Source organism: Poromitra crassiceps (genome assembly GCF_964638095.1).
Source record: "Poromitra crassiceps genome assembly, chromosome: 12".
NCBI classification, from domain to species: Eukaryota; Metazoa; Chordata; class Actinopteri; order Beryciformes; family Melamphaidae; genus Poromitra; species Poromitra crassiceps.
The window spans coordinates 22359922-22386190 of record NC_139632.1 but is presented as its reverse complement, the minus strand read 5'-3'; the positions used below and the strand labels follow the sequence as shown (position 1 = coordinate 22386190).

Below are 26269 nucleotides of genomic sequence, written 5' to 3'. Positions count from 1 at the left end.
AAACAAATCAACATTCCCTGGTGATCTTAACAGAATGAGCAGTTTACATCAATATCAGGCTTAAACGTATTCAGGCAGCAGTTAGTTGGATATTATTTAAGAGTTATACGGAATGAAACTTCTTTAACCGTGAAATTTGTGAGGCAGGCATAGGGAGTGTTGTGTGAGCGCGCAAATAGGTGTTGGTGACGTGCTCGTCTCCGCTACAGAACGTGATGACGTCTACTACCCGCCGCCTGTTGGTCTTTCACAGTTGGCAACGAGTGTTGTGAAAATGGCCTCGACCCTGCCCGTGCGTACGAATAACCGGAGAAGATGACGGTGTTGTGTTTTTTAACTCCGTTGAACACCAAGGTGTCTTCATTGAACACGTAGTCAACAGTTAAGTAAGCGGAAATAAGATAAGAGACCGTCAGCCGGTAGACGACTAACAATACAACAGACCACCGCATATTTTCGCAGGGCTGAAGAGCCACTATGGAGGATATCAACTCAAACATCAACGCGGACTTGGAGGTGCGGAAGCTGCAGGACTTGGTGAAGAAACTCGAACAGCAAAACGAGCAGCTTCGGAGCAGGTCTACGTTGCTGTCCTCCTCTGGAGCAGTGTCGGGGAACCACAGACCCCACAGCGCCGGATACGAGTCGTCCCTGTCAGCGGGGATGGCAGCCAGTCTGGCCGGCTTCCCTGGGGTGGGGTTCGGCGGCACGGGTAGCTATGGTGGAATTAATCTGGAGAACAACCGATGTTTGAGCCCCAGACTGTCATATGATGGCATCAGTTTCAGGAGGGCATATGAGGGTGAGGGGGCATCGGCTACCACCTCTGTCTCGACTATGAACTCATTTTATCCAGATCCCGCCGGGGGCTATAAAGACGAAGCGGAAACCTCAATCCTAGACGAAGTGGAAATCTTAGACCTCGAAGACATGGATTGTCTAAATGAAGACGAGGACAGCTGGTAAGTGACAGTTTACAGTCTGGTTAACTGGAGGTAACTTGGCATTAAGTACTACACATGCCGCACACCCGTGTCTGTTGTCCCCAGTGTTTGGTGACTGACAGCTTTAACTGCCAGGCACAGCTGCTCGAGACATTAGCTAGCAGTTACCACGACAAATGTTTGGCAGTGCAAGGCATAGGGATCCGTAGCTATCTTTCCATTAGCTTGCCTCTCAAACTCTGAGGTCATATGAGATTCACGGGCGATCACTGAAGGATGTTGTTTGACTCATGATATCATGTGGGCGCTGCCAACAGCCAAGCCACTTCTCTGACGTAGACGTGTAAACATGCTTTGTCATGCAATCACTGCTCAATGGGTTTCCTTCTCACCTTGCTTACAACCGTGCCTCCTTTCACTGTTTGACGTTATTCAGTTAAATGTGTTATAGCAAGGCTAGTAGTAGGCCTCAGGCCCTCAGCTGTCAGATCTCAGTCCCCAGATGATCTGTTGGATCGTTTTGGAGATGTGATGTGGCAGATGATTGCTTGGCTTGTCATCATGGCAGTGGTGGCAGGAGATCAGTGTTCACAGTGAAATTGGAAGTTGTTTGCCTGCCTGCCCCAAAGCCAGTTGGGAGAAGAAGTAGCCATGGTTACGTTCCTTGTCTGAATCCCCATAAGTAGCCTACACCAGTTGGCAGTTGGCACACAGCTACAAGTGCTGAGTAGCCTGAGTGAGAAGGCAAGAGTCTAAAGATGTGCACATTTGTCATCTCGCATGAGTGATGTAGTGATGTCAGTGTAACACACTGATGTGTCCCTAGGGCATGGTACGTTTTCTATTTACAGGGCATTGCTAAATATTGCTGTTGATATTACAGTGTTTGTTTAGGTTATGTAGGTTGCTGTGTGGTCAAGGATGGCCATTCAGCACCAATGTTGGCCTCCTTTTTGATCAGCATCCTTTTGACGATGTCCATATCCTTATCTTAATCCTCTCACACTACATTGGGTTTGCTGCCCCATCACTGAGCATTTATGGTTTTCAGGGTTATGGCTTTACATAGATGGCGTTTGTAAGTGTAAGCCTTGAAACGGGACACTGTGATTGGATTTGTGCTGCTGTGGACAGTAAATCTCTGCGCTCATCCCAACTCGAGGGAAATCCCTCCAACCGTTGGAGAGGCAGAGATGGGGCTTGACTACAGAGCTGATGTCAAACATGTTGACTTGGCAGATGAGGTTAATAGGATAGTGATAGAAGATGGGGTAGTTATTTGTAAGGCTAAGTGACTGACTGGACATCATCAGTATAATTGACGACCCACTTATGTCTTGTCAAGGTTTGTTTACTCTTAACTGACCTCTTTTTTTAGGCCAACAGCATTGTAAGGTAGGTCACATCAGGCTGAGGGGTTGAGATGATTGAAGTTGAAAGCCTGAACAGACCAGATAATATGATCATTAGTCGCTATTGTCTTTGGCAAGCCATTGATCACATCTTCTTCAGAGCAGTCTTCCTCTGTTGGTTGTAGTAGCATGCCTGTGCCAGCTCGTGAGCAACACTGATACATTACTGTTTCGCTGCACTCTGGATTAGAGTTACATCTGGAATTAGCAAGTAGAATTTAGCTCTTGCCAGCCCTGTCTGTCATATAGACTCCTGTCATCTGTGAATTAGCATCAGACTGCGTTTCAAAAGCAGCCTGGTCCTGCAGGCAGCACTAGATGCATCATGGCACACTTCTGCTGCTGTGTGGGCATGCTACATGCTACATGCTACATCTCATTCTGTCACAGTTTGGTGTTGATGTATGCAGAAGGAAAGGTTCACTCTGTAACCTGTAGCCTATGTGCTGTACTGAATGTGAATGATAGTTATTGTGTTGACAGTCAATGAAATGGTATAGCCTACTACCTACTTTCTAGATTTCACTCCCTTGGTATAGTTTAAAAGTAGGCCTATATTTCTCTGCATTAGCCTGCCTTGGCCTGTAATGTTACTGCTCTCATCATGAAACATTTCCTCTGTGGTTGAAACAGAGCTGACAGCTGCTGACTCAGATTTTCTGCTCTGAGTGGAATCTCTCCTCCTCTCTTCTCTCCTCTTCTCCTCTCTACTGTTCTCCTCTCCTCTCCTCTCCTCTCCTCTCCTCTCCTCTCCTCTCCTCTCCTCTCCTCTCCTCTCCTCCTCTCTTCTCTCCTCCTCTCTTCTCCCAAAAGCTGATGAATGTAAAGGTTTGTATTCCATCACTTTAACAAGTGACTGAACAGAAAGTATCTGCCAACTCTGTAAGCTTGCCTTCTTCCATACCTTGCTAATTCTGTTTCCATCAGTCTTTAGGAGCTTCTACAGTATGAATCAATGCAGCTGAATAAGCACTGAAGCTAATTACTTAGTATCAAATTACTTACTTAGGCTAGTATCGGAAAGTTCATTCTTAAAATTCAATGCGGCAAGTGCTGCAAGTTACACTGTCCTCATTGTTGATGGAGATGTGACTAATAACCCCGGAGACATAATTGCACTGATTTCTGCAAAGTCTTGCCTAAAATAGCACTAATGAGTGAACTGGATTGAAACTAATAAGTTCAAGATTGTATCGTCAAGTCTAAATATATCTACAAATCACCTTTTGCAGGTTTTCAGTTGGTGGGATTTTCTACACACAATCTTAAATAATGTAAAGCAGCACCAAACATTTCAAGTAGCCCAGGCCCTAACCTATTGTTACATAAAATAGACTGCCAAACCACGACCCCAGAAATACCTTCCTTCCTGTCTTTCTTCTTCTCTCCTTGGTATTGGAGCAGTCTGTGATCAAACACTCCACAAACAGATCATGGATAGTGTTAGTATTCATGAGGTTTTCATTCATAGCTAGCTGACATCATTAGGGAAGGACAAACTGATAACTGTTTGCTTTTATCACCTTTATAAACATTTGTTGTATAATCTGTTCATTGTGCAACTGTGTCTCCTCCCAGGCTGTACGAGGCGAAGCTGAACAGCCCCCTGCAGAAAGCAGAAAGTCCTATAGTGTGGTGCCGCCAGGCTCTGGACCACCCCAGTCCTGAAATGGAGTCAGCCAAGCGCTCCCTCATCCACAGACTGGACCTCACAATGTCAGGTAACACAGCCCCTCATCTGTCCTGTCCGCCTCTACTGACAGTTTAAAGTCAAGACAAGCATATCCAGTCAACCTTCCTGTTTCACATGTATTTTTCTAATAATAGAAATACTGTGACGGCTGGGTTCTGTGGTTGAAATTTAGTTGCTCACGGTCATCTTGCTGCAGAAGAAGGACATGTGTGATTCCCCCCCCCCCCCTTTTATTATTACTACTAGGCAAGGCATGCCTAGGAGAAGGAGATGCCTAGGTTCGGCCGTTGCGCGGCCTTGCCCGTAGCTCGGCCTTGCCCTATTGGCGCGTGCAGGTGTGTGTCACAATGTCTGATGTCACAATGTCTCCTTGTGTTTGTGTGCGTGTGTGTGTGTGTGTGTGTGTGCCTCATTATGATATCACTGATGACATCACATCATTAGCTAATTAGCCTAATTAGAAAATCCGGCTCCGTCAGGTCACCCGCACGGGCGCCCTTTACACACCCTGAAGGCATAGCTGTGGCCGAACACAGAACTTGAAACAAAGTCCACATCTTCAATTATATATACCGTAGAGATTATTTTTTTGCACACAACTTGTTTTTTAACGGGGAACTGTTACTTTCCTGCTTTTATGTGTTCATGATCACATCTCTGATAGAGCAGCTAAGAGCCGTTTGTTTGAAACTGGGCATGACATGTTTACCCCCCCCCCCCCCCCCCCACCCCAATTCTTTGTGAAGTGAATTAATATGGGAGAGAGGATGATTCATCTTCCTCATAAAAACAAGTTAACTTTGAAACCATCTGTAATAAAAGTAATGTGATAATTCCATTCATAGCTCACAAAAGCCCTTGTAGAATCAACACAAATCTTTTTCAGAGTAGTAGAACTGTTATGGCACTGACTGGAATGGAGACACAAACGGTGGTTTTCCACAGCTAAGCTGTGCTGTGTTGCGTTTATTGATGGATGTTGTTGGTCAGTACAGCCTGATCAAAACTATTCGGTGATTCAACATTTTCCTTTTGGTTCCTCGCTCTCTTGCATTGTTGGATCATAGAAACAGCTGTCGCACGCACCCGGCATTTACCGGTAGTCTCCCTTCTTTTTCCAGCTCTTCCTCCCCTCTAACTTTGACTTGTGATGAGTCGACTCCACTGATTTTTCACATTGAGGAGGCTTAAATGCCCGCGGGGTGTCTTCTTTTCTCTCCCAGCTTTAGACACTCTTAGACTGTCTACTTCATCAGCCTGTTTTCTGCTGACTTAATCTAGAGTCAAATTAATGGGAGGATCCAATGTTCCCCTTTTTGTTGCTTGTTCCCACTGCTGTATTTATAGCACTGTGGCCTGGTGCGTGCACAGTGAGTGCACACTCCTGTCTGCGTCTTGCACACACACACACACTACAGCCATTGAGAGCGTTTACATGCACACAACAAACGGAGAACTGAGAATAATCAGGTAACTGGCAATAATCGGACATTTTCCGCCTTTACATGCATTTAGTAAATAGCGGGAACTGACCTCAAAGTCTGTGAGTGGACATGACTGCAATGAATAAACCTGATGACTCAGCAGAAACCTACTGTATGTGTGTTTATCGGTTTTCTCATAAACTGATAACGGCCTTTATCCGATAAAGGATGCTGTTTACATGACACTTGACTAATCAGGTAACTCTAGAAATCCGATAATAAACAGTTTATTAGAGTGGATGTAAACACACTCATACTACTGTGTACAAAGTGTGTACTGGTTTTGTTTTAGCTAGGTTTTTTCCTTTGTTTTAAGAGATCTGTCTCTTAAGATTTTTCTACTTTCTTGTACATTCTTCAGTATCGGATTGCAGGATATTAGCAGGAATTCGTGCTTACAGTCTTTTTGTAATCGCTAGGTCATAGAGATGCCAGACTTGGCCCTCTATGCTCTGTTCATATTTGTTCATATTTGATGAGTTATATTTAGCACCATAATGCATGTGAGGTAGTGTTTTCACTTGAAATCCTCTCTGCAGCCCTCTGCTGGGGCCACAAACACCCTGTGCAGCTCTGCCACATCTGTTAGTGTTTGAAGAAGAAATGAAGCATGTCACAATGTGTTTGAAATTAGAGATGGGGTATCGTATCGGGTGTTGATACTGATGTAATTCACATATCGGATATCGGACTGACTCACCAATCCACCTTCCGATCCAGATTCCGCTCATAGTTTGCGCTGCCTGGACCATAAACCAACCATAACCTAACATGAGGCAGTGCTACTAAGTAAGTACAGTAGTAGTGAGCTACTGTAGTAATGTTAGCAGTTAGCTAACTCAACAACATGTCCTTAGTTTTGGTGATGTTTTAGTCTTATAAATATTTGGGAGGTTTGTTGAAATGTTCTTTTAATCATTTTGAGTGGATCATTGTTTTGGAAACATCTAATGACCTATATAAATAGTTGAATTTAATATTGTGGAATATCATGAGCCAGGTGGTTGCTAATGCTATGAGATAATTGATTAGCAAACCAAATATTAAATGATGTCACAGTAGGAGCCATCTACTATGTAAAGGGGGAGGCTGCAGCTCCTTGGGAGAGTTGCCAAGAGCTCATGGTATCGGAATCACTATCGGTATCGGCAGATATCCAAATTCAGATATCGGGAATCGGATCGGAAACTGAAAAAAAGTGGATCGGCGCATCTCTATTTGAAATGATTGTCGCTCCTCCCTAACGCTCCACATTCTGTCTTCCTCACTTTCCTCTGTCTGCCTGAGCTTCTCTTCTCACATCCACTTCAAGCATTCAAACATGTGCTATCTAGGGAAAAAAGACTATCCATGTTTTCTTTACATCAGCCTAATTCACACTCTGCTGTGCCTGTTTTCTCAGCTTTTTACAGACACCAAGTATAGCTAGTGAGTATAGCTAGTGAGTAGTATAGCTAGTGAGTACGGTAGTATAGCTAGTGAGTATAGCTAGTGAGTATAGCTAGTGAGTAGTATAGCTAGTCCCTCAGTGAGGCGGACAGGCCTCAAATCCGTCCAGCTAAAACGAGAGGGGTCGGTTCCATTTTTACACAGGTATGTCCATGTGACAGTTAGATCATATTGAGCAACAGTCTGCTGAAGGTTGTTCTGTCACTGTGGAGCGGATGTGGTTGCATAAAAGCCGCTCTGAAGAGCACCTGGACAGCCAGATGCTGCAGTAGCTTTGTGTCTGTCTTCCAAGTCATCCAGATCCTGAGAGGCGACCGTGAAGAAAGCACACTGGCTGTCCAGTGGATGACTAATGCTACAACTAGCCACTTCAGTGGAGTCTAGGGAAGCATGGTTGCTAGTGGTGATATCAGTGGAGTCTAGGGAAGCATGGTTGCTAGTGGTGATATCATCATAGGTGTGGAAAGAGGATATAACGTCATCCATACTGGGTATGAAAGTATCACTACAGTCTCTACTACCCCCTGTAGATAATTTCACAACGGGTTGTTAAAAGACAGAACAACCTATAACCTCCTCGGAGTTGTCTATCCATTGGTTAGGTTGTAAAAACCTTTAAATGGGACACCCAAGGTTTCCCTGCCACCCGTGGAGAGAGGCGTGTGTGGACAGCTTCACCCAGGATGACTTCGGCACATCTTTAGAGAGCGTTTGTGTCTGTGAGTGAAGAGAGACTCACCAGAGCTACGCCCTCATGGCTCCTCCTGGCTACTCCTCCTCACACCCGCTGTCTGACACCACTGTGGAAAGCCTGTTGCTATGGTGTTGGTGTGGAGTTCGTATTGACTTAGGGAATTTCAAATCTCACGACTTGTGGCAGATGCACAAAGTCACTAGTCTTACAATGTTGTGTACAAATTTGAGAGGAAGGTGTGTGTGTGTCACCCACATATTTTCACACCTGCACTTTAGTTTTAGTTAGTCCATGGTGACCAAGCCTTTTGTCTGGGCACACCCTGTAAAAATGTAATCCCTACATGCCGTGCCTCAGTTATATAACTGACAGCAGGGAGGAGAAGACTATTCAATGGGGGAGTTGCCAGAGTCAACTATAAAAGTAAGACAGCACTGCTCGGTAATCAAAACATTTGTTGCAGGAGCTGAACACTTGCTTGGAAAGAGCGTTTCTCCACAGTGCTCTGCAGACAGAAGATAAAAGACAGTGGAAACACATAGCTGACCTGGCCTACTTCCACTCCACCACACGTTCTGACATTTCTTAGGCTTAATAATATGAAGTTAGAAAAGTTAGCTTTCTTCCTTTGTTCATTTCTCTGCCAATTTCCCCCCTTTGGTCCTTTTGCATATTTAAGCCCTCTGATTTACAATAAGCTCTTCTGTTTCCTCTTATGTGAGGTGCTCTAAGCTTTTAAGCCACCCCGTCTTTTATTTTTTTTATATCAAGTAGGGCTCAATACAAAACAGTGTCTTCTCTCTTCCATTCCAACCTTTAGGCCCTCAAGGCTGTACATTTGTATCAGGCTGCAGCTGTATGCTGACTTCATTTAGCTTATTTCTCTTTGCCAAGCGGAAGCTGCCGCGAAGATTCCACAGCCAAATTGTCAACAGATCCCTGTAGATTGTCTGTTTCCCTTCCTGCTGAATATTTCAGGGGATCCGCGGGCATCTTGAAAAGTATTCAAAGTTGATCAATCAATTTAGGGAAAATTAAAGAATAAAAATGTCTTAATCGCCATTTAAATTTTGTGGCTGATTGTGTTAAATGTGCATATATATCAATTGCAGACCCCTGAATTGAATCAAAATCATATCGTGGCATAATTTGTGATATCAGCAAATATCGTTGTCCACAGAATCTATACAATATCGTATCATGATGAAACTTGTGATTTACACTCCTATTGCTGATGTGATGAAGGTGGCGTTAAAAAATATTTTCAAACAAATCTTAAAAGGATTCCTGCATACCCTGTATTTACTACTGGAGCTGCTGTGATAGAGCCTGTTGTCTTCTCACCTCCTCCAACACTGAACTCCTAGGTGGGACCATATGGGCAGCATCCCCCCCTCTCATGATTTTGTAGCTAAACACTGGGTTAGGCTCAGTTCTGTTTGCCTCCAGGAGTCAAGAGTCGGCTCCTAATCATGGCTAGTGTGGTTCTTCTGATTCATCCCATTAGAGGGGAAACACACAGAGGTTTCTCTGAGCGTGTTAGACTCTAAGTAGTACTCATAACAAAACCCTGTCTGTCAGGAGTGGGAGCATAGTATACAGAATAACACTGGCATCCATAAGAACACTCAGTAGGACTGGACAGTGGACAGATGGACAACTTGACTGCTTTGATTTCTGCACGGCCTTAATTGTTTCCAATGTCGGAGGTGACCATCAGGTTTAATCTCGTAGCCTGACCTCTTTGTATGCTAAACTAAGCAGCCCGTGGTTAGCGGTGTAGCGTGGTTGGTGCTTGGTTAGCGGCGGTGTAGCGCGGTGTGGAGCTACATGTTGTCATGTTGTTGACATTCCTTCCTCTGTAGCTGATCTGTGAGCATGGCAGCAGAGTGGACATGTTGCTGTTTCCTAAATAATGCAGGAGGACAGAGTGCAGAGTATGAAGAGAGAGAAAGGAGAAGGACCTGATCATAAAAGGCTCCTTTCCAGTCGCCACCCAGCTGTGTAAACATGTCCAGAGAGAGGGAGGAAGAAACGGATGGTATGGGTATATGAGTGGCCTTGGAGATGAGGGAGTACACAGCAAACAACAAGCACTGCTGAGCAGAACGGTCTGGGTCTGCAGTGGAGAGATGCTAGCCAGCCAGAGCACTGAGCTGTCTGTCCCAGAGACCGACAGCCTGTCCTGGGTCTGATCTCATGACTGAGGCCGGGCGCTGCGAAGAATCACTCTCAATGGGAGTCTGTGAAGTCTCTGACTGCTGCTGCGGCTGGATCTCACAGAGAATTGCATTGTGCTCTCATTAACTGTGTGTGGACTGAATGGCGTGTATTGTAAAAGTGTTTCTCCCAGCTGATGATGAAGGAAGTCTTTATCAGGCCCACGCCTACCATACGCTTTAAGAGACTCTTGACCAGCATGCCAACCTGCAAGTGTCAGCAGCACACTGCAGAGCTTTCAGAGAGAGGTTGGCTGTGAGCTGCCATTGTTGGCGTTGTAGGCAAGTACTGGGAGGCCAACAGGCAAGTACAATGTACAAGGTCAACTTTATTATCCCACAAGGGGAAACTCAGGTGGTAGTCATACACGTCTGTTGCAGTACATGTCGTGTACACACTGTACACAACATATACACACACACATAGCCACACACACACACACACACGCAATATCAAAAATATAAAACTACAACAGTGTCCTACATAGGTTTAAAAGTTACAAGTGCAAGTGCAAAGTGCATTCTGGGAGTGCATTGAGCACATTAAAGGTGCAGAGACTTTTAGGAATTACACAGCGGCATACAATATCTAATACAGTAAGTGCAGTCCAAACAATATACACAGTTTGATCAATTATTTCTTGTTTAGCGCTCTGATTGCCGTTGGCACAAAAGATTTACTGTACCTGGTTGTTCTGATTTTTCTTTGCAGAATTCTGCCGTTTGACCTGCTGCTCCTGAGGAATTTCAGGTGGAGGGGGTGGGTAGGATCATCTAGGATCTGATCAGCCTTTTTTTTAATAAGGTCGGCTTCGATGATTATTAAACCTATGTAGGAGCAATTAATCACTACAGCCTTTCATTTATGCTGCAGCCGTCTACACATACTGGGATACTGGGCAAACAAAAGAATGAACACACAGTTTTCATATGTGCTATATTTCACACCTCTAACATTGACATTTTACATCATGGCTTTAAGTGTATTCACAATTTATTTGTATTCACATAAACTACATCAAACTGTAACTGATCACAACTGAGGAATACAGGTCCCATTTGACACCAGTCAAGCATCACACGTGAAGCTTTAAAAAAAAGAAAAAAAAAACTTGCCACACATACAGTACTTTACTTGATGTGTTAGGAGGCTATGTGGGGGGCAGGGGAGAATTGCAGGGCAAAAGTGTTTCAACAGATGCTGCTATGCTGCAGGTCAGAGTTTCATCATCAGCTCTTTAGGGTACCTTACTACCTTTCCCCATTCATTTGATGGACAGACCTCGTCACAGGCACACATCAATGCAGAGGCGCCGTGAAATTTGTCTTCCGCATTTGAGCCATCCTGGCTCGTCCTCCTGCATGGTTCAGCCCAGGAGCGGTGGGCAGCTGCAGTGAAGCGCCCGGGGACCAACTTCTTCCAACTGTCGCTGGTCAGACGATCTTCTGCATGTTTTTAGTGGTGGGTTATTAGAGGAAACCACAGGGCCCATGATGCCCCACAGCTCCTGTGACCCATCCCTAGTTTGGATGTCTACACTATGTCCTCCAGACCAGTGAAGGAGAGATGATCATCACTTTGTCTTTATCTTCTTTAAGTCACCAGACAGAACTTTGTTGTTGTTGTTGTTGTTATCATTGTTACTATTGCAGCCTGCAGTGTTTTTGACCCGTCTCTTTCAAGTCAATTACTGGAACACATAATACCAATCATGGCTTTCTCCCTTCCTCTTGTGAAATGACATTATATTGATATTCTACCGCCTCTTCTTCTTCTCTGTCTGTCTACAGCCAACAAGCGCAGGAGTCTGTATGGAAGCCCCGCCCCCTACAGTCCACAGGTGGGCTATGGAAGCCCATATAGCACAAACGCAGCAAACAGCCCTTATAGCAGTGGCTTCAACTCGCCCTCCTCCACCCCCAGCAGAGTGCCCATTGTCAGACAGCAGCTGATGCCTGTGAATGCAGGTAGGACCCTTTCTATGGTTGCCTAACCACCGTAAGGCATCTATGTTGAAGTTGTGCCACTAGAAGGTGTCCATGTTGTCTCTTCCCAGGTCAGCAGCGCAACGCAGCAGCAGAGAGGAATCCTCCAGCCGTCAGCCCTCAGTCATCAGTGGACAGTGAGCTGAGCACCTCAGAAATGGACGAGGACTCGGTCGGCTCCTCAACGACCTACAAACTCAACGACGTCACTGACGTCCAGATACTGGCCCGCATGCAGGAAGAGAGTACGTACCCATACCAATGTCTTCTCCAGAACAATTGGGCATTGGCTTGCTGTGACCAACCTCTTTTTTACAGCATGTTCTAACTGTTTGTGTATGCGTGTGTGTGTGTGTGTGTGTGTGTGTGTGTGTGTGTGTGTGTGTGTGTGTGTGTGTGTGTGTGTGTGTGTGTGTGTGTGTGTGTGTGTGTGTGTGTGTGTGTGTGTGTGTGTGTGTGTGTGTTATCAGGTTTGAGACAGGACTATGCCGCAACAGCGTCCAGGCGGAGCTCCGGTTCGTCCTGCCACTCGTTGCGACGCAGCACCTTCAGTGACCAGGAGCTGGACACGCACAGTCTGGAGGACGACGAGGAGGCGGTGCTCCCGGCCTTCCACCTGACCTCCAACCGCTTCAGCCCTTCCCCTCGCCACTCCCCCCGCGCCTCCCCCAGGAACTCGCCGCGCTCGCGCTCCCCGGCGCGCTCCATCGACTACAGCCACAGCCGCGGCTCGCCTCAGCCCGTCATCAGCCGGCTGCAGCAGCCTCGCCACTCGCTGCAGGGCCACGCCCCCGACACGCAGACCAACGTGGTGAAGAATGAAGGTGAGGAATGCAGATAAGCCCTGAGGGAACTCTTGACGGGCTGCTGGACGCCGCAGTGCAGAGACGCAGCACAGATGGCAGACATCCTGTAACATCTGTGCTCCAACGTCTGTTCTCTCCTGTGCTGTTGTTGTTGTTGTAGAGAAGCTGCGGCGTAGTCTTCCCAACCTCACCCGCCCCTCAGCGGCCGCTCCGGCCCCGGAGCCTGTCAAGAACAGCCGCAGCTGTGAGTCCAACCTGCAAGTGCCAAACGGAGGTTCTCCCAGACACCAGAACCAGTCTGCTAGTAAGTATTGCAGAAAGAAGATATGGAATAATGAGATTTGAATTCATTCAACTGCACAACACACAAATCTTCAATCTAAAACCAGTTATTTGTATGTAAATACACCTTTACTCTGCACTACCTGAGACAGATTATCAAATCGTTATAACTTTTTTATTGTTAGTTGATTTTTAATGAGTAAAAAAAAAAAGCTTTGTAAGTGTGACCCGTTCTGTGATCTCTAGTTTTTGCGAGTGGGGATTCTGATCATCCTTTTGGCTGCATCTTACAAGAGCTCTGTTGCTTTGTAGTGCCATGGCTTTGGTGCTTTGTAGTGCCATGGCTTTGGTGCTTTGTAGTGCCATGGCTTTGGTGCTTTGTAGTGCCATGGCTTTGGTGCTTTGTAGTGCCATGGCTTTGGTGCTTTGGGATCCTCTTTGTCTTTGATCATTTTCAATTTTAATATCTTTTTCTCACGCATCCTTCCTTCCTCTCATCCTTTTCGCATCACTATCACTTCAAAACAATAGACACACCATTCCAAATTAGAGCATGGTTCCAGCCACTTTAACAATTCAAAGCTTCTCCTTGTATGAATTACACTTAAGATTTTGTCTCCAAGAGTTTATGGGAGTTTAAGATCCCACCTTTGAGTTAAGACGGCACACTTGATGTAATCCTGTAAAGAGAGATGGACAGCTCTCATAGTGATGATAGTGTTGTCCTTAATCCACAAACACTCATCTCTCACAGCTACTGGAGGCAAAGAAGACCGGGGTCAAGAGCAGACTTCAGCTGGTTAAACCTGTAGTTAAATGGCTTTATCTTGTCTTAACCAGCTCTCTCTCTCTGGGTGTTCATGTGGATCAGAGGGAGGGTTTGGACAGCCTTGATTGCCTTTTGAGTGTTAAGTTTCTTTACCTATTAGAGCAGATATTTGTTCTGCTGTCAGTTGACTGACACAGTATAGGAGATCTTTATTTGTATACTCGAGTTCAGCAAGATGTATAGTTCTACACGTGAGACATTTATCGTCTTGATAGTTGGTGTGTTTTCTACACGAGCTTTGGCTGCACTGGGCATGTGTGACACCTAAACTCCTGGCTGTCTCTCTGACTTCTCTTCACTGTCGAGCTGTGGCCACACTGATCCGTTTCACTTCATTTTGAATGAGAGCTGTCCGTTGTATTGACTTTCCCCAAACAGCCCAAAGGACAGAAGTCTCTCTGTTAGTAATCCTGTTTTGTGACGGGTCAGTGTGTCCGCGGCCTAAAGCATGTGCTAGCTGTTTCACCCAAAACCCCTCTCTCTGTGCTGAGACTGGTACAATGGCTGTTGAACTTGAGAGTGGCACTGAGGCTCTGCTTTGGCAGCCTGCTCATTCTCCACCGTGAATGTTTGGATGCAGCGCCCCCAGGTGGCTGTAGACTGCACCTCTGGCTGAGAGTTGACCCGGGCTTGGCTGGCCTCCACTGACTCACTACTAGCCCCCTTTCCCCCCACCCACAAGCGCTATGAGTCTCAGTGGGAATAAGCTCCCCTGACGTGCTGAAATGTCCTGACCTGTTTTCCAGCAGCAGCCCAACTCCCACGGTACTCCTCGGCCCCCTCGCGCTCCTCCCCGAAACACAAACAGCACCTCCAAAGCCCGTCTGCCCTCCGAGGTAACAGCCTGTTTCTGAACCTGCTGAAGGGGTGGGGGATGATTCTGAACCTGCTGAAGGGGTGGGGGATGGTTCTGAACCTGCTGAAGGGTGGGGGATGCTTCTGAACCTGCTGAAGGGTGGGGGATGGTTCTGAACCTGCTGAAGGGTGGGGGATGGTTCTGAACCTGCTGAAGGGATGGGGGATGCTTCTGAACCTGCTGAAGGGTGGGGGATGGTTCTGAACCTGCTGAAGGGGTGGGGGATGCTTCTGAACCTGCTGAAGGGTGGGGGATGGTTCTGAACTTGCTGAAGGGTGGGGGATGGTTCTGAACCTGCTGAAGGGGTGGGGGATGGTTCTGAACCTGCTGAAGGGGTGGGGGATGGTTCTGAACCTGCTGAAGGGGTGGGGGATGGTTCTGAACCTGCTGAAGGGTGGGGGATGGTTCTGAACCTGCTGAAGGGTGGGGGATGGTTCTGAACCTGCTGAAGGGTAGGGGATGCTTCTGAACCTGCTGAAGGGTGTGGGATGGTTCTGAACCTGCTGAAGGGGTGGGGGATGGTTCTGAACCTGCTGAAGGGGTGGGGGATGGTTCTGAACCTGCTGAAGGGTGGGGGATGGTTCTCCCTCTCACACACACACAGACACATGATACGACACAGTCAGCTGCCTGTGTACTGAGGGTAGTATAGAGTCTATACTATAGACTACTGAAGTGAATGTGGAAGTGAGAAAGATATGTTGGATTGGTGCCAACATGGATCCCAGGAAGGCGTAGTAGTAATGCCCCGTTGGCAGGATAGTTTGAAAGACCTGGATGTCCTTGGTAACTTTGAGTGGCCTCACTTTCTGTTCTCTGACCTTTTTGCCATTTTGAGAAATGGAACGAGACAGTTTGTTGGCTAATGAAAAGGCTCGTTAGCAGAGACAAGAGCATGCGTCTAACTCCCACAGGTACTACAGTATGCCACCAAAGCACATCATTATATTCACATTTCAAAGGGAGAGTTGAGTCACATGAGGGTGAGTCAGGCTGTTCTCTATAAAAGTATAAAATTGCTCATATAAGTTAGACACAGTCATGTCAAAACAGCAGTTGTCTGCGGTTGCTGGTCTATGGTTGAGATTGAGATAATCATTACTGTCACTCAGCTCTGCATGAAAAACAAAGAGTGTTATCTATCTGTCCTTAATGGTCAATTTGAACTGCACAGAATGACAGAATTTCTCTTTCATTCCTATTTATGACAATATTTTATGAGCAAATATAATATCCTAAGCCAGATATACATTGCCATTTCTGTTACATAGCACTTTAAGGATATTTATCCATCTATAATACTAAGATAGCCCCTATGCTATTAGTGATTGTTGTATTTAAAAAGAAAACCGCTATAGAATTTTCACAGAAAATGGCCACACAGCACTGCTTTTTGATTGGACAGTTCATGAGACTCTTGGACTGTGTGAACTGCTGCTTCATTCTTCAATCAGATGAGTCATCAGTCTCATGCACTTGACTCGTTTCCCTGACATCAAAGGGTTAATAGGGAGGTCCTGGTGCCTCGGTGGTTTAAGGTGCGTACCACCATGTAACGACAGCGTCCTGGTTCCACTCTGGTTTGGGACCCTTGGCACATATCTTTCCCCACGCGTGCACCGTCTATCCCAGTCTTTCTGGGCTCTTCTCTGTGACTAGCAAATGGAGGCAGAAAATGCCCCAAAAAGTAATCTTAGCAAAAACGATTATAGCAGCCATTTTGTACCAGCCAACTTACTATTCAACAATGTATTTTTGAATGGGTTTGTCCGTCCTGCTCGTTAAAATTCTGTTGTTGCTGAATCAAGTTTGAAACTACCACAAAACGCTAAGGAAAGCATTTGAGTCTTCATCATCATTTGCTCCTGAACATTAATTGGTTTAATTCCACAGGTAAAGTGATTATATTTTTGGCAGCCAGGCAGGCGTCTGCTACAGAGGAATGACCACACTAACTGTATGTGTGAATAGCTACTGTACATGACGTTTCATCTCAAAATGAGGTATCATGAGACATCAAAAGACATGACACCTCCTCTTAACAAAATGATTGTTGACATTAAAAGTAACGTACGTAATACATTATGGGTTATTGACAGTTCTGTTTTTGAGGAGAGGGTTATGCGTTACTGGAACGGCGACTGATGAGTCCCAGGTAACATGTGTTCCAAAATGGGCACATATTGTTTTGGAATGAAGCCCTTAGATACATCATCTAATTCAGCACTCCCTCTAGTGGCTGGTCTGCTGCACGTCTAGATACTATGACGAGGCATCGCCTCAATGTATAGACTCATCCAGGACACACACAACTGCTCTGATTGTTACGTGAGACAACAGAATGTCCTTCAACACACTGTTAGCGCCCTCATCTTCCTCATCACTGTCCAGTCAAGTGGAAGACTCACACGAGTCACAGTTTCCTGAGAAAATGAACAGGCAATAAGAGACCACATTCAACTCCCCCCATCCATGTCACCTGTTAAGTTTCCTCACAGCTCTGAATTAAGCCCAGTCTCTCCTGTCTTCGTCTAGTCCCTCTATCCTGTTGCTTTGGAGAAGAAGGTGATTTCAGTGAGTATTCACTGAGGGTTCCCACCTTTTCAATATTGTGATTGTGGTCCCTTGCTGTGGTTGTGTTGATGTTGTGCTATGATCTGTGCTCCTGGTAGTGGGTATCACTAGTAGATGCCATGTGTGTCTCACTTCACTCTGTGGCACGTGGACAGGCACAGTAGATAGATAGCTGTAATTAGTTGGCCTTTTCTATTCATTTAACTTTTTATTTTACTTTGTAGTTTAAACCCTCCTTCAAGAGGTATTGATTTTTGATTTGTAAGAGAACCCATATATATGCCACATGTCCTATACAGTATATTGATATGTTTTATATGTATTAATTAGGGATGTTCATTTTGAAAAATTTCCATAATCGAAAATCGGGGAAAATTAACGATCAATTATCGATTATCGATCGACAAAAAAAAAATATATATATATATATATATTTTTTTTTACAAAATGAATGCCTATGGCAGAAAATACGAAAGACAACGTGTTCTCAATGAACTCTTTATTTCAATGTGTCTCCTCTCCAACACTCTGCTGTCCCCGGCGCATGCCGGTGTGAATTCCCCATGTTTAAAACAGTTTTGTTGGCACAAAGGCCCGTGCCCAGCCAGAAAACTAGAGACTATATGAAGCTCCACCTCACGTTAGTCGGCTGTGCAATGGAGTGGGGCGAGGAGGAACGAATTCCACCCAAACCTAGTCTGCAAAAAAAAAAAAAATTAAATTAAATAATAACAAAATCGATAAAAATTCCACATGATCGATTCCATTCCTTAACGATCAATTATCGATTTTCGATAACTGATGAACATCCCTAGTATTAATATATGTATTCTCCCTCTCACCATTGTGTTCTTGATCATTGCTTGATTGTGAAACTACTGAAATTCTGACGTTTGTGTCAGTATAATCTGTCAAAGTTAACTATGGTTTCATGTTGTGCTCCCTCTCCTCTGTCCTGCCTGTCGACAGTGCCCTCTCCCAGCAAGCTGCGGACTCCGGCCACCCCCTCCCCGCTGGCCTTGAGGCAGCCAGTGAAGGCCACGTCCACCCCCAGCTCTGGCACCTCCACCCCCACACGCTCCCTGGCTGCCCCACGCAGCGGGCTGCCTCGCCCCAGTGCCCCCGCAGGAGGAGGGGGCATACCCCTGCCCCGCAGCAAACTGGCCCAACCTGTGCGCAGGTACGCACCCAGACCATAGACTGTAGAAAGAGATGGACTGTGTGTGTGTGTGTGTGTGTGTGTGTGTGTGTGTGTGTGTGTGTGTGCGTGCGTGCGTGCGTGTTTGTCACCATAGACTGTAGAAACAGATGGACGGAGTGTGTGTGATGTCACCATAGACTGTAGAAAGAGATGGACGGAGTGTGTGTGTGATGTCACCCAGTGGTTTGTGGACTCGCAGGCGACCTGTCAATCATGGCCAAAACATAGTCTGCTTTATCGTCTACTTTACTCTAAACGGGTGAGTTATATCAAAATTCACAGTACAGTTGCAAGGTATTGTCGTAGCGAAGGTTTTGATGTTATTTTGAAATAAAATGTATTATTATTTTTATTTATTATTAACACGTTCACTGCCAATGACGTGTTGATACGTCAAAAAAAAAAAAAAAAAAAATTGACGGTGGGACGTGGATCAACGCCCCCCACGTCTCCTATAAAAATATTGGAGCCACCGAACGTGTACAACCCATTCCACCGACCCACTAAGTGGCGACAGTGCTCTCCAGACTAGAAAAAGCCCAGCACATGGGGAACGCGCGAGGAAACCATTATCATACTGTAAAATGGATTGGCGAAAACGCTTTCGCTTTCGCGCATTATCGTGCTGGGAGCTGGCGGTGGGGGATTGCAAATTTGCATAATAGATTATGCGTGCAACACACTTTGAAACACGGCAGAAAGCCCACAATCGCACGCAGCTTCATTGCAGCTGAGCTCGCTACCGAAACGACTCATGCAGACTCGCCCAAAGAGCAGCCGCCAGCAGCCAGGCAGCACAGACAGGCAGAGCCTCGCTTGTGACAAACGCTGCAAAGCCACTAGAGACACACCCATGGAGGGAGGAGTTTGAAGGAGAGGGGGTTTCCTGCTGCTATGGAGGAAATTACTGTTCAAAACTATTGTTTAGATGTCTGACGTCTTACGCCAAAAATAAATGGTTAAAGTGACTGTTCTATCGAATTTCACAAAAAGCCATTTATCTCAGAATAAATTTTCAGACGCTGAAACATGCTGTATTCTACTGCTAATGCCTACATACTACATACAAACTAACTCTTTTAGACAGAGAAAGCACACATTCTATTAGTTATTTTGCGATCATTTGTGTTCACAAAATCGTAGCAGAAAAGAATCCTCTGCTCTTGAAAGATGAGCCAGAATCCTAAAAAAAAAAACCTTGGCAGAACCTACCTACAGTATTGAAAAAACAGCTGGCAGTGAATGTGTTAAGATTGCTGGGTATTGCTGTGCACTAAATTTGACCAGCATTATACTCTGAAGTCAAGTGTTTTTTATCATCTCCTCCTCAGGTCTCTTCCTGCTCCTCGGTCCTACAGTGGCACGGGAGAGAACTGGAGAGAAGGCTGTTACTGAGGTGGGCCAGCAGGTGGCTCTCCAATCAAACTATCACCAGGAGGCAGACATTACAATATGGCACTTTATCTACCAAGATTACTTTTCTCATGAAAATCGAGAGACAATGTCGGGGGGGAGAAATACAAACAAACACAAAAGACAGTCGACATTGTTTCAAAGCGGACTTCCCATTGTGTTTCTCTGTGTGGAGTGGCTCCGGAGCGGTCAGGCATGTAGTGCAGACGGCCCAGAAAATGCCAAAGAAACCAGCCAACTCCAGCTCCGCCACCAGAGGGACCCTCACCTGTCTTCTGTGTATCTGCAGTCATCTGTCAAACAGTCCATATCACTATAGTCTCTCTCCAGCTCTCCTCTCACTCCCCTCCCCTCTCAATCCGTCACCTCCCTCAGGTTGAAATGTTTCAACACATTTCTGTTTTCACGCTCTGTGTTCAACAGATGTTGCTGAGAGATCTCTATGATGATGCTGTGCAGGTCAAATGTCCCTTCATGTTAGAGAATTGTTGATGTCTTGCGGCAGTGAAAGCACCTCTGTATGGTCTCGTGATTCCTCTCATGAAATCAGCCAGAATGTATGCACATGTTTCTTTTCAAAAATTATTTATTCAATTTATTTAAGGAGTTTATGTCCAAGCATCCATATCAGTATTCGTTTTGAAGATTTGAATTGTTTAAAAAAAAAGTGTACATTTTGAACCTCAACTGCAAGCTAACTCCAAAGCCTTTTTTTGCCAGTGTCAAAATAGGATTTGTGATTCTTTTTGTTAAAAGGAGCCCAGATGACACATAGGCCAAAGCCTCAGTGCTGACAGACTTGTACCACAGTTTGCCACAATCATGCCTTTCCTTTGCAGCGCTGAAATCAGGCTAGCAAAGACATTCCTCTCAATTTCACTTTAAACTGACATGTTGGTCTAACTTCCAGCAGATATCTGGGAAATGTGTTATTCACAAAATCCATCTAGCAGAAGCCTGAGCTCACTGAATCATGCGTCATGGTTCCACCCTTGCAGCCAATGAGACCATGAATGAAACTTAACCGCCTTGATGTCGTTAATTGAAGCCCTTCCACAACATTGTGTCCATGTATATCGTTCATGCCATGAGGAAGAGGGGAAAAATATCTTCAGTAACCATGAGAAGGTGAATAGGTTAAGAGCAGTCACTGCCTCTTGTGCTTTAAAAATTAATCAAGAGGTGTGCCAATATTGGATGGTGTTTTGGTAATTGGTGTGCCGGGGTTTAGTGCCTATAATTTAAAGTTTCACTTTATTTTGAACATGCTTTATTTGTTCATTTATAATTTTGTGCCAATTTCTGGATTTGCCAATATTAGTTACAATTTTGCATCTCTGCTTGATTGAATGCCTGCCTATTTGTTTATTTTTTATTTTATTTTGGTAATTGAATAAATATCAATACATAAATAATTGCTTTAAAAAAGTGTTTAATATGCGCCTTCATATTTATAACTAATTACTCATTCTGTAAATGATACTATTTATTGAAGAGAGAGGTGCCTCTGTCAAAGCACAGATTTAGTGGGAAGCGAGAACGAATGTTGCAAAAAGATATGCCACACCTTTTGTGTGCAAGTTTTTGTTATTGAACTTTTTTTTATATCCACAAACATGACGTTCAGTTTCCCCGTGTAAACTCACATTTCAAATAAAAGCTGAAAAGGTGCTATTTCCTGCTGCATGCTTTTGTGACTTCTGCACACTTAAGAACACGCATTTCTTAAATGAATGTGAAAGCCAAACTTTGGGCAGCAACTCTAGTCAATTTTGTATACAGAAGCCATACTAACCTAAAATGATTACAAAAAAATGCACAACCACAGCCAATTGTCAGATGCTCAGAAGCAAGAGCGACTTGATCCTCTCTGTTTGCTTCCTTGGTGCATCTAAAGCTGTGCAAGCTACTTCTTCCTCCACTACCTTCTGCTTTCCCTCAGAGTAAGAGCATCACCTTCCCTTCTCTTTCCAGGATTCCTATGCAAGTATGTAAATGTATGGAATTTAATTTTAGTATTTTCCAGGTCTGGAAAAGTATGGAAAAAGGAAGAGAGTATTGACAAATATTTGTTTCCAGACTATTTGTGACTACCTGACTATTCATTTGTCTAAATAATAAAATTGTGAATCAATTTAGATCAAATTAATTGATAGCCTAATACAAGCATGTGTTTTATCATGGCATCAGAATGTAACATACATGTTAACAGTTGGATTTTAAAACCATTTAAATTAGTTAGATAAACATTAGCTGTATTCCAAACCCGGTCTCACTTCCGGGGAGTCAAAATACACAGATTTGTCACGCCACCTAGGCGTCATTATTGCAGACAAGAAAGGTAATATGCTGAAGAAGGACCATCTGGAGGTCGCCTCGCGATGACCCCCAGTGGTCTTGACATATTCTGAGGTTTAAGTAGGTCAAAGTTGCACTAAGGAGAAGGGGTGGGAATGGCGGACCCGTTCGAGACCTGACCCAAACCATAACCCTAACCAGTTTAACAAAGTGAGAAATAGATAGACAGGTCCCATACACAGAGTCTAGGATATTTTTATTTTCTTTTAAGTTCTACACTTCACACGGGCTTCAGCTCCAAGAAACTCAAACTTCCCATAATCAGTAAAAGTTCAGCTGTCTGTGGTTCTCTCTCTCATAATCCACTGCTCATATATCTCTCTGGAGGTCAGGGGGAATCTGCTCCACATCCTATATCTCACACCGATAGATAGCCTACAGTACTGTATGTACTAGGTGCTGCAGCGGAGCCAGGAAGTTGCCACAGCCTGAGTCTCCACCAGGGGGAGCCGAGAGAGCTTTAACCGGCTTCAACACAAGTCACCAGTACATGTTCCCCCATACCCATCCACTCCAGCCGGTGCCCTGAGGCCATCTACATCACTCCCTTCCTCAATGCCAGTGTGTGTGCATGCTATGTAACCATGGTTTTATTCACCATGGCTTTTACTGAGACTATTTTATCTGTGCCATTCTCTGGTTTGCTGACCCAAAAACGATCGGGCTGAAACTTTCAGGGGGTGTAAAGAGCACCCGTGCGGGTGACCTGATGGAGCTGGATTTTTTAATTAGGTAATTAGGATGACATCATCCTTCTGGTTGAGGCTATGTTCAGTGATGATGTCATCAGACAGTTATGTCATCAGTGATGATGTCATCAGTGATGTCATAGAGCAGATAAGACCACGTAGCTGCAGGGCGGACAAGCGTAAGAAAAAGTAACATCTGGCAAGGTACTAAAATTAAAGAGTCAAATGCGTAATTTTCCAAATGGAAAAGTGTCACTATAAGTAAATATTTTCCAAAGGAACTTTTCTCCATATAGGCTACAGTAAGGTCGGAGGCGCATATAAAAGGGCAGCCTGCGTGTTATTGATCCGTCCCATCCACTTGAAGCTTTCTAAAGCCCGGGTGCGCGACCTAGTCCTCTTAGTTATGTGCGTCTACCAGGGAGCCAATCCGTGACACCAGACAGACTCGTGAGTCACGCATGGCACCATCACATCCTCTGACCACTGGAGACTCCGCTGCTCGTCATTTGTGACAGTGCGCCACTAGGGGAATCATTTTATGCACCAACACAGGGAGACACGGACTGCAGTGGAGTGGAGAGAGCATCTGTCCTCCGGTTGCGCCATGGAGAACTCCAGCACGCTGGGTACCAATGCTCCAAATGCTGACCTAATAGCCCTTTTGATGACTGACACTTTGAAGCGAGTGGTGGACTTCAACGGTTCACCGGAGGACTTTGCCATGGCCGGATTACGCGTGGCCAGTGGTGCCATGTTTCTGGACGCCAACACATTCAGCACTGCCGTGGGAGCCGAGCTTATGGTCGCCCCGCCGTCAGCGTCCTCTCACCTGATGCCTGCCTTCTGGGATTCCCCTCTGAGTCACGGAATCAATGTGTTTGTGGGTCTTGTCCTTTGCTTCACCATGCTGGGGCTGGGCTGCACGGTGGACATCAGCCAGCTCGGAGAGCACATCCGGAGACCCATCGGGGTGCTGCTGGCGCTCCTGTGTCAGTTTGTCATCATGCCCTTGGTGGCCTTTCTGCTGGCTTTAGCCTTCTCTCTGGATGATGTAGCGGCTATGGCCGTTCTGCTATGTGGCTGCTGTCCAGGCGGGAACTTGTCAAATATAATGTCTCTGTTGGTGAACGGAGATATGAATCTCAGGTAACCAAGTGGGCTACAATCACGTTATTCATGTTTGGTTTAATTAAAATAACATATTACTGCTTTACCGAGTGAAGTTGCACATGCATTACACAAAACTGAACATGTGTTCTAAGTATTACGCATATGTCAGTGAGTTTTACGCATGGTTCTAAAGTTACTCATACTCACATGGGTTTTATGTATTTTCTGCGATGCCAATTGTGACAACTTGGTCAAACCTAATTAAGAGAATCCAACACTGCTTATGACAGCTGATCACATCCATCGTATAATGGAGCGTCTTGGCTCTCATCTCCCCAGCATCATCATGACCATCTCGTCCACGCTGCTGGCGCTCGCGCTGATGCCGCTGTGTCTATGGATCTACAGTCGGGCCTGGATCAACACGCCCGTGGTGGACCTCATGCCCTTCGGGGCCATCATCCTGACCCTGTGCAGCACTCTCATCCCCATTGGCTTAGGGGTGGCGCTAAGATATCGCCACACGCGGATAGCTGACATCGTTTTAAAGGTAATTTAAAGGCAGGTAGTTTTCCACTTGACGTGGATACAATTAATTTGACACTGATTTATGATTTGATTATGATTTTTATTTGATTTTGATTATGATTTTTGATTGATATGATTAACAACCACTTTTGCGTAAAAGCGCACTGCGTAATTTCCCGTGCCTGAGAGGCGATGCTGCCCGTAGGGCACAATGACATCAGAGGCACTTTGTCAGTAAGTGCCCCTCCCTTTCACGATAAAAGTCGCTCAGAAGAGGGAGGGGCATCTGAACAGAGATTCATGATTACTGATTCATCCCATATATCTATTTGCCAGCTTTGGTTGTGCATGAAGTGCATGAAGTAGGCTACCTGATTTCTATGACACATGAAATAGTGTGTCAAACTCAATATAGACATGTAGTGCCACATACAAGATCCATCACACTCGCTCCACAGTGAGTTGGAAAAGCCATGCTCATCCTGTATTGTCTCCATGCAGGTGTCCCTCTGGTCTCTTCTGGTCACCCTCATCATGCTGTTCATCCTGACTGGGGCCATGCTGGGGCCCGAGCTGCTGTCCACCATCCCCCCCTCTGTGTACGTGGTCGCCGTGCTCATGCCTATGTGTGGCTACGCCGCAGGCTACGGCCTGGCTGTGCTCTTTGACCTGCCGCCTAACAGCCGGAGGGCCGTCTCCATGGAGACAGGCTGCCAGAATGTGCAGCTGTGCACCGCCATCCTGAAGCTCACCTTCCCCCCTCACCTGATGGGAGGTATGTACATGTTCCCTCTGCTCTACGCCCTGTTCCAGGCGGCTGAGGCAGGCCTCTTCATCCTGGCTTACAGGCTGTACCGAAAGGAGGTTCTGCACAAACAAGACCCCGTGAAGGATGGCGAGGACATCACATATCAAAGGTTCGAAGATGAGGATACTGCTTTTGATTCATCTTATGGTGCGGTGACAGTGAGTGACCCAAACACCATCATGTTGGATCCTTGTCCTCCTGACTCAACTCCTGTTTAATGTGAAAGACAGTTCCCCACTACAGCTGTGGTGGCGCATAATGAGACCTGCTGATGGATTTATCATTATCATACTATTTATTGTCATTCATATACAACCTCTGGAAAACAGAGGGAGACTATGCAGGGGAATCCAGAATGAAAAAAAGGTGCTTCAAAAGAAACGTTGCCAAATCCAACCAAGCCAGAGTCATGCCTAATATAGCAAAGGAAAACATGACCATTATTTGAGAACATAGTGATGTTAATTACAAAGCAATTTTCTTCAGCTAAGCGTTACTTTAATCTGTGAAAGTAATATTCATCAATAAATGCCAGCTCAACCAACTCAAAGGTTCACAATACATCAAAGAAAGACAGCATTTAGTTTCAACAAGAGGATCAGACACTCTGACCCAATCTCACTTTTTTCCCTCCAGTCCAGTGTGTGTGTGTGTGTGTGTGTGTGTGTGTGTGTGTGTGTGTGTGTGTGTGTGTGTGTGTGTGTGTGTGTGTGTGTGTGTGTGTGTGTGTGTGTGTGTGTGTGTGTGTGGTCTGTCATATTGTAGGCTACTTTCGGGGACAGATTTCAGACTTAAGGCCAGTTAATTGGGGAGGGCTTGTCCAAAAGCTGTGTGTCCCCAAATTGTTATGGTTAGGCAAGTAGTGGTTATGGTTATATATCCATGACCATGATTCGATGTGTGTGTCTGTGAGTGTGTGAGACAGAGAGAC

At 45.4% G+C, this 26269-nt stretch overlaps 2 protein-coding genes across 3 annotated transcripts; both read left to right on the top strand.

The window, feature by feature from the left end:
- Nucleotides 1-285: 285 nt before the first annotated feature.
- On the top strand, nt 286-21482 carry slain2 (SLAIN motif family, member 2). Of its 2 annotated transcripts, XM_083647529.1 has the most exons (9): nt 286-962; nt 3935-4077; nt 11687-11863; nt 11953-12126; nt 12352-12705; nt 12848-12991; nt 14545-14634; nt 18198-18408; nt 19761-21482. In XM_083647529.1, the coding sequence occupies exons 1-9, from the start codon at nt 478-480 to the stop codon at nt 19822-19824; spliced, it is 1842 nt and encodes a 613-aa protein (XP_083503655.1). In that variant the 5' UTR covers nt 286-477; the 3' UTR covers nt 19825-21482. The 2 variants fall into 2 exon arrangements, with proteins under 2 accessions (XP_083503655.1, XP_083503656.1); XM_083647530.1 differs by lacking the exon at nt 14545-14634.
- A 2206-nt stretch (nt 21483-23688) lies between these two features.
- Nucleotides 23689-25556, top strand: slc10a4 (solute carrier family 10 member 4; the record flags this gene model as incomplete). Its single annotated transcript, XM_083648473.1, has 3 exons — nt 23689-24038; nt 24342-24552; nt 25032-25556. The coding sequence occupies exons 1-3, from the start codon at nt 23692-23694 to the stop codon at nt 25554-25556; spliced, it is 1083 nt and encodes a 360-aa protein (XP_083504599.1). The 5' UTR covers nt 23689-23691.
- Nucleotides 25557-26269: the final 713 nt, after the last annotated feature.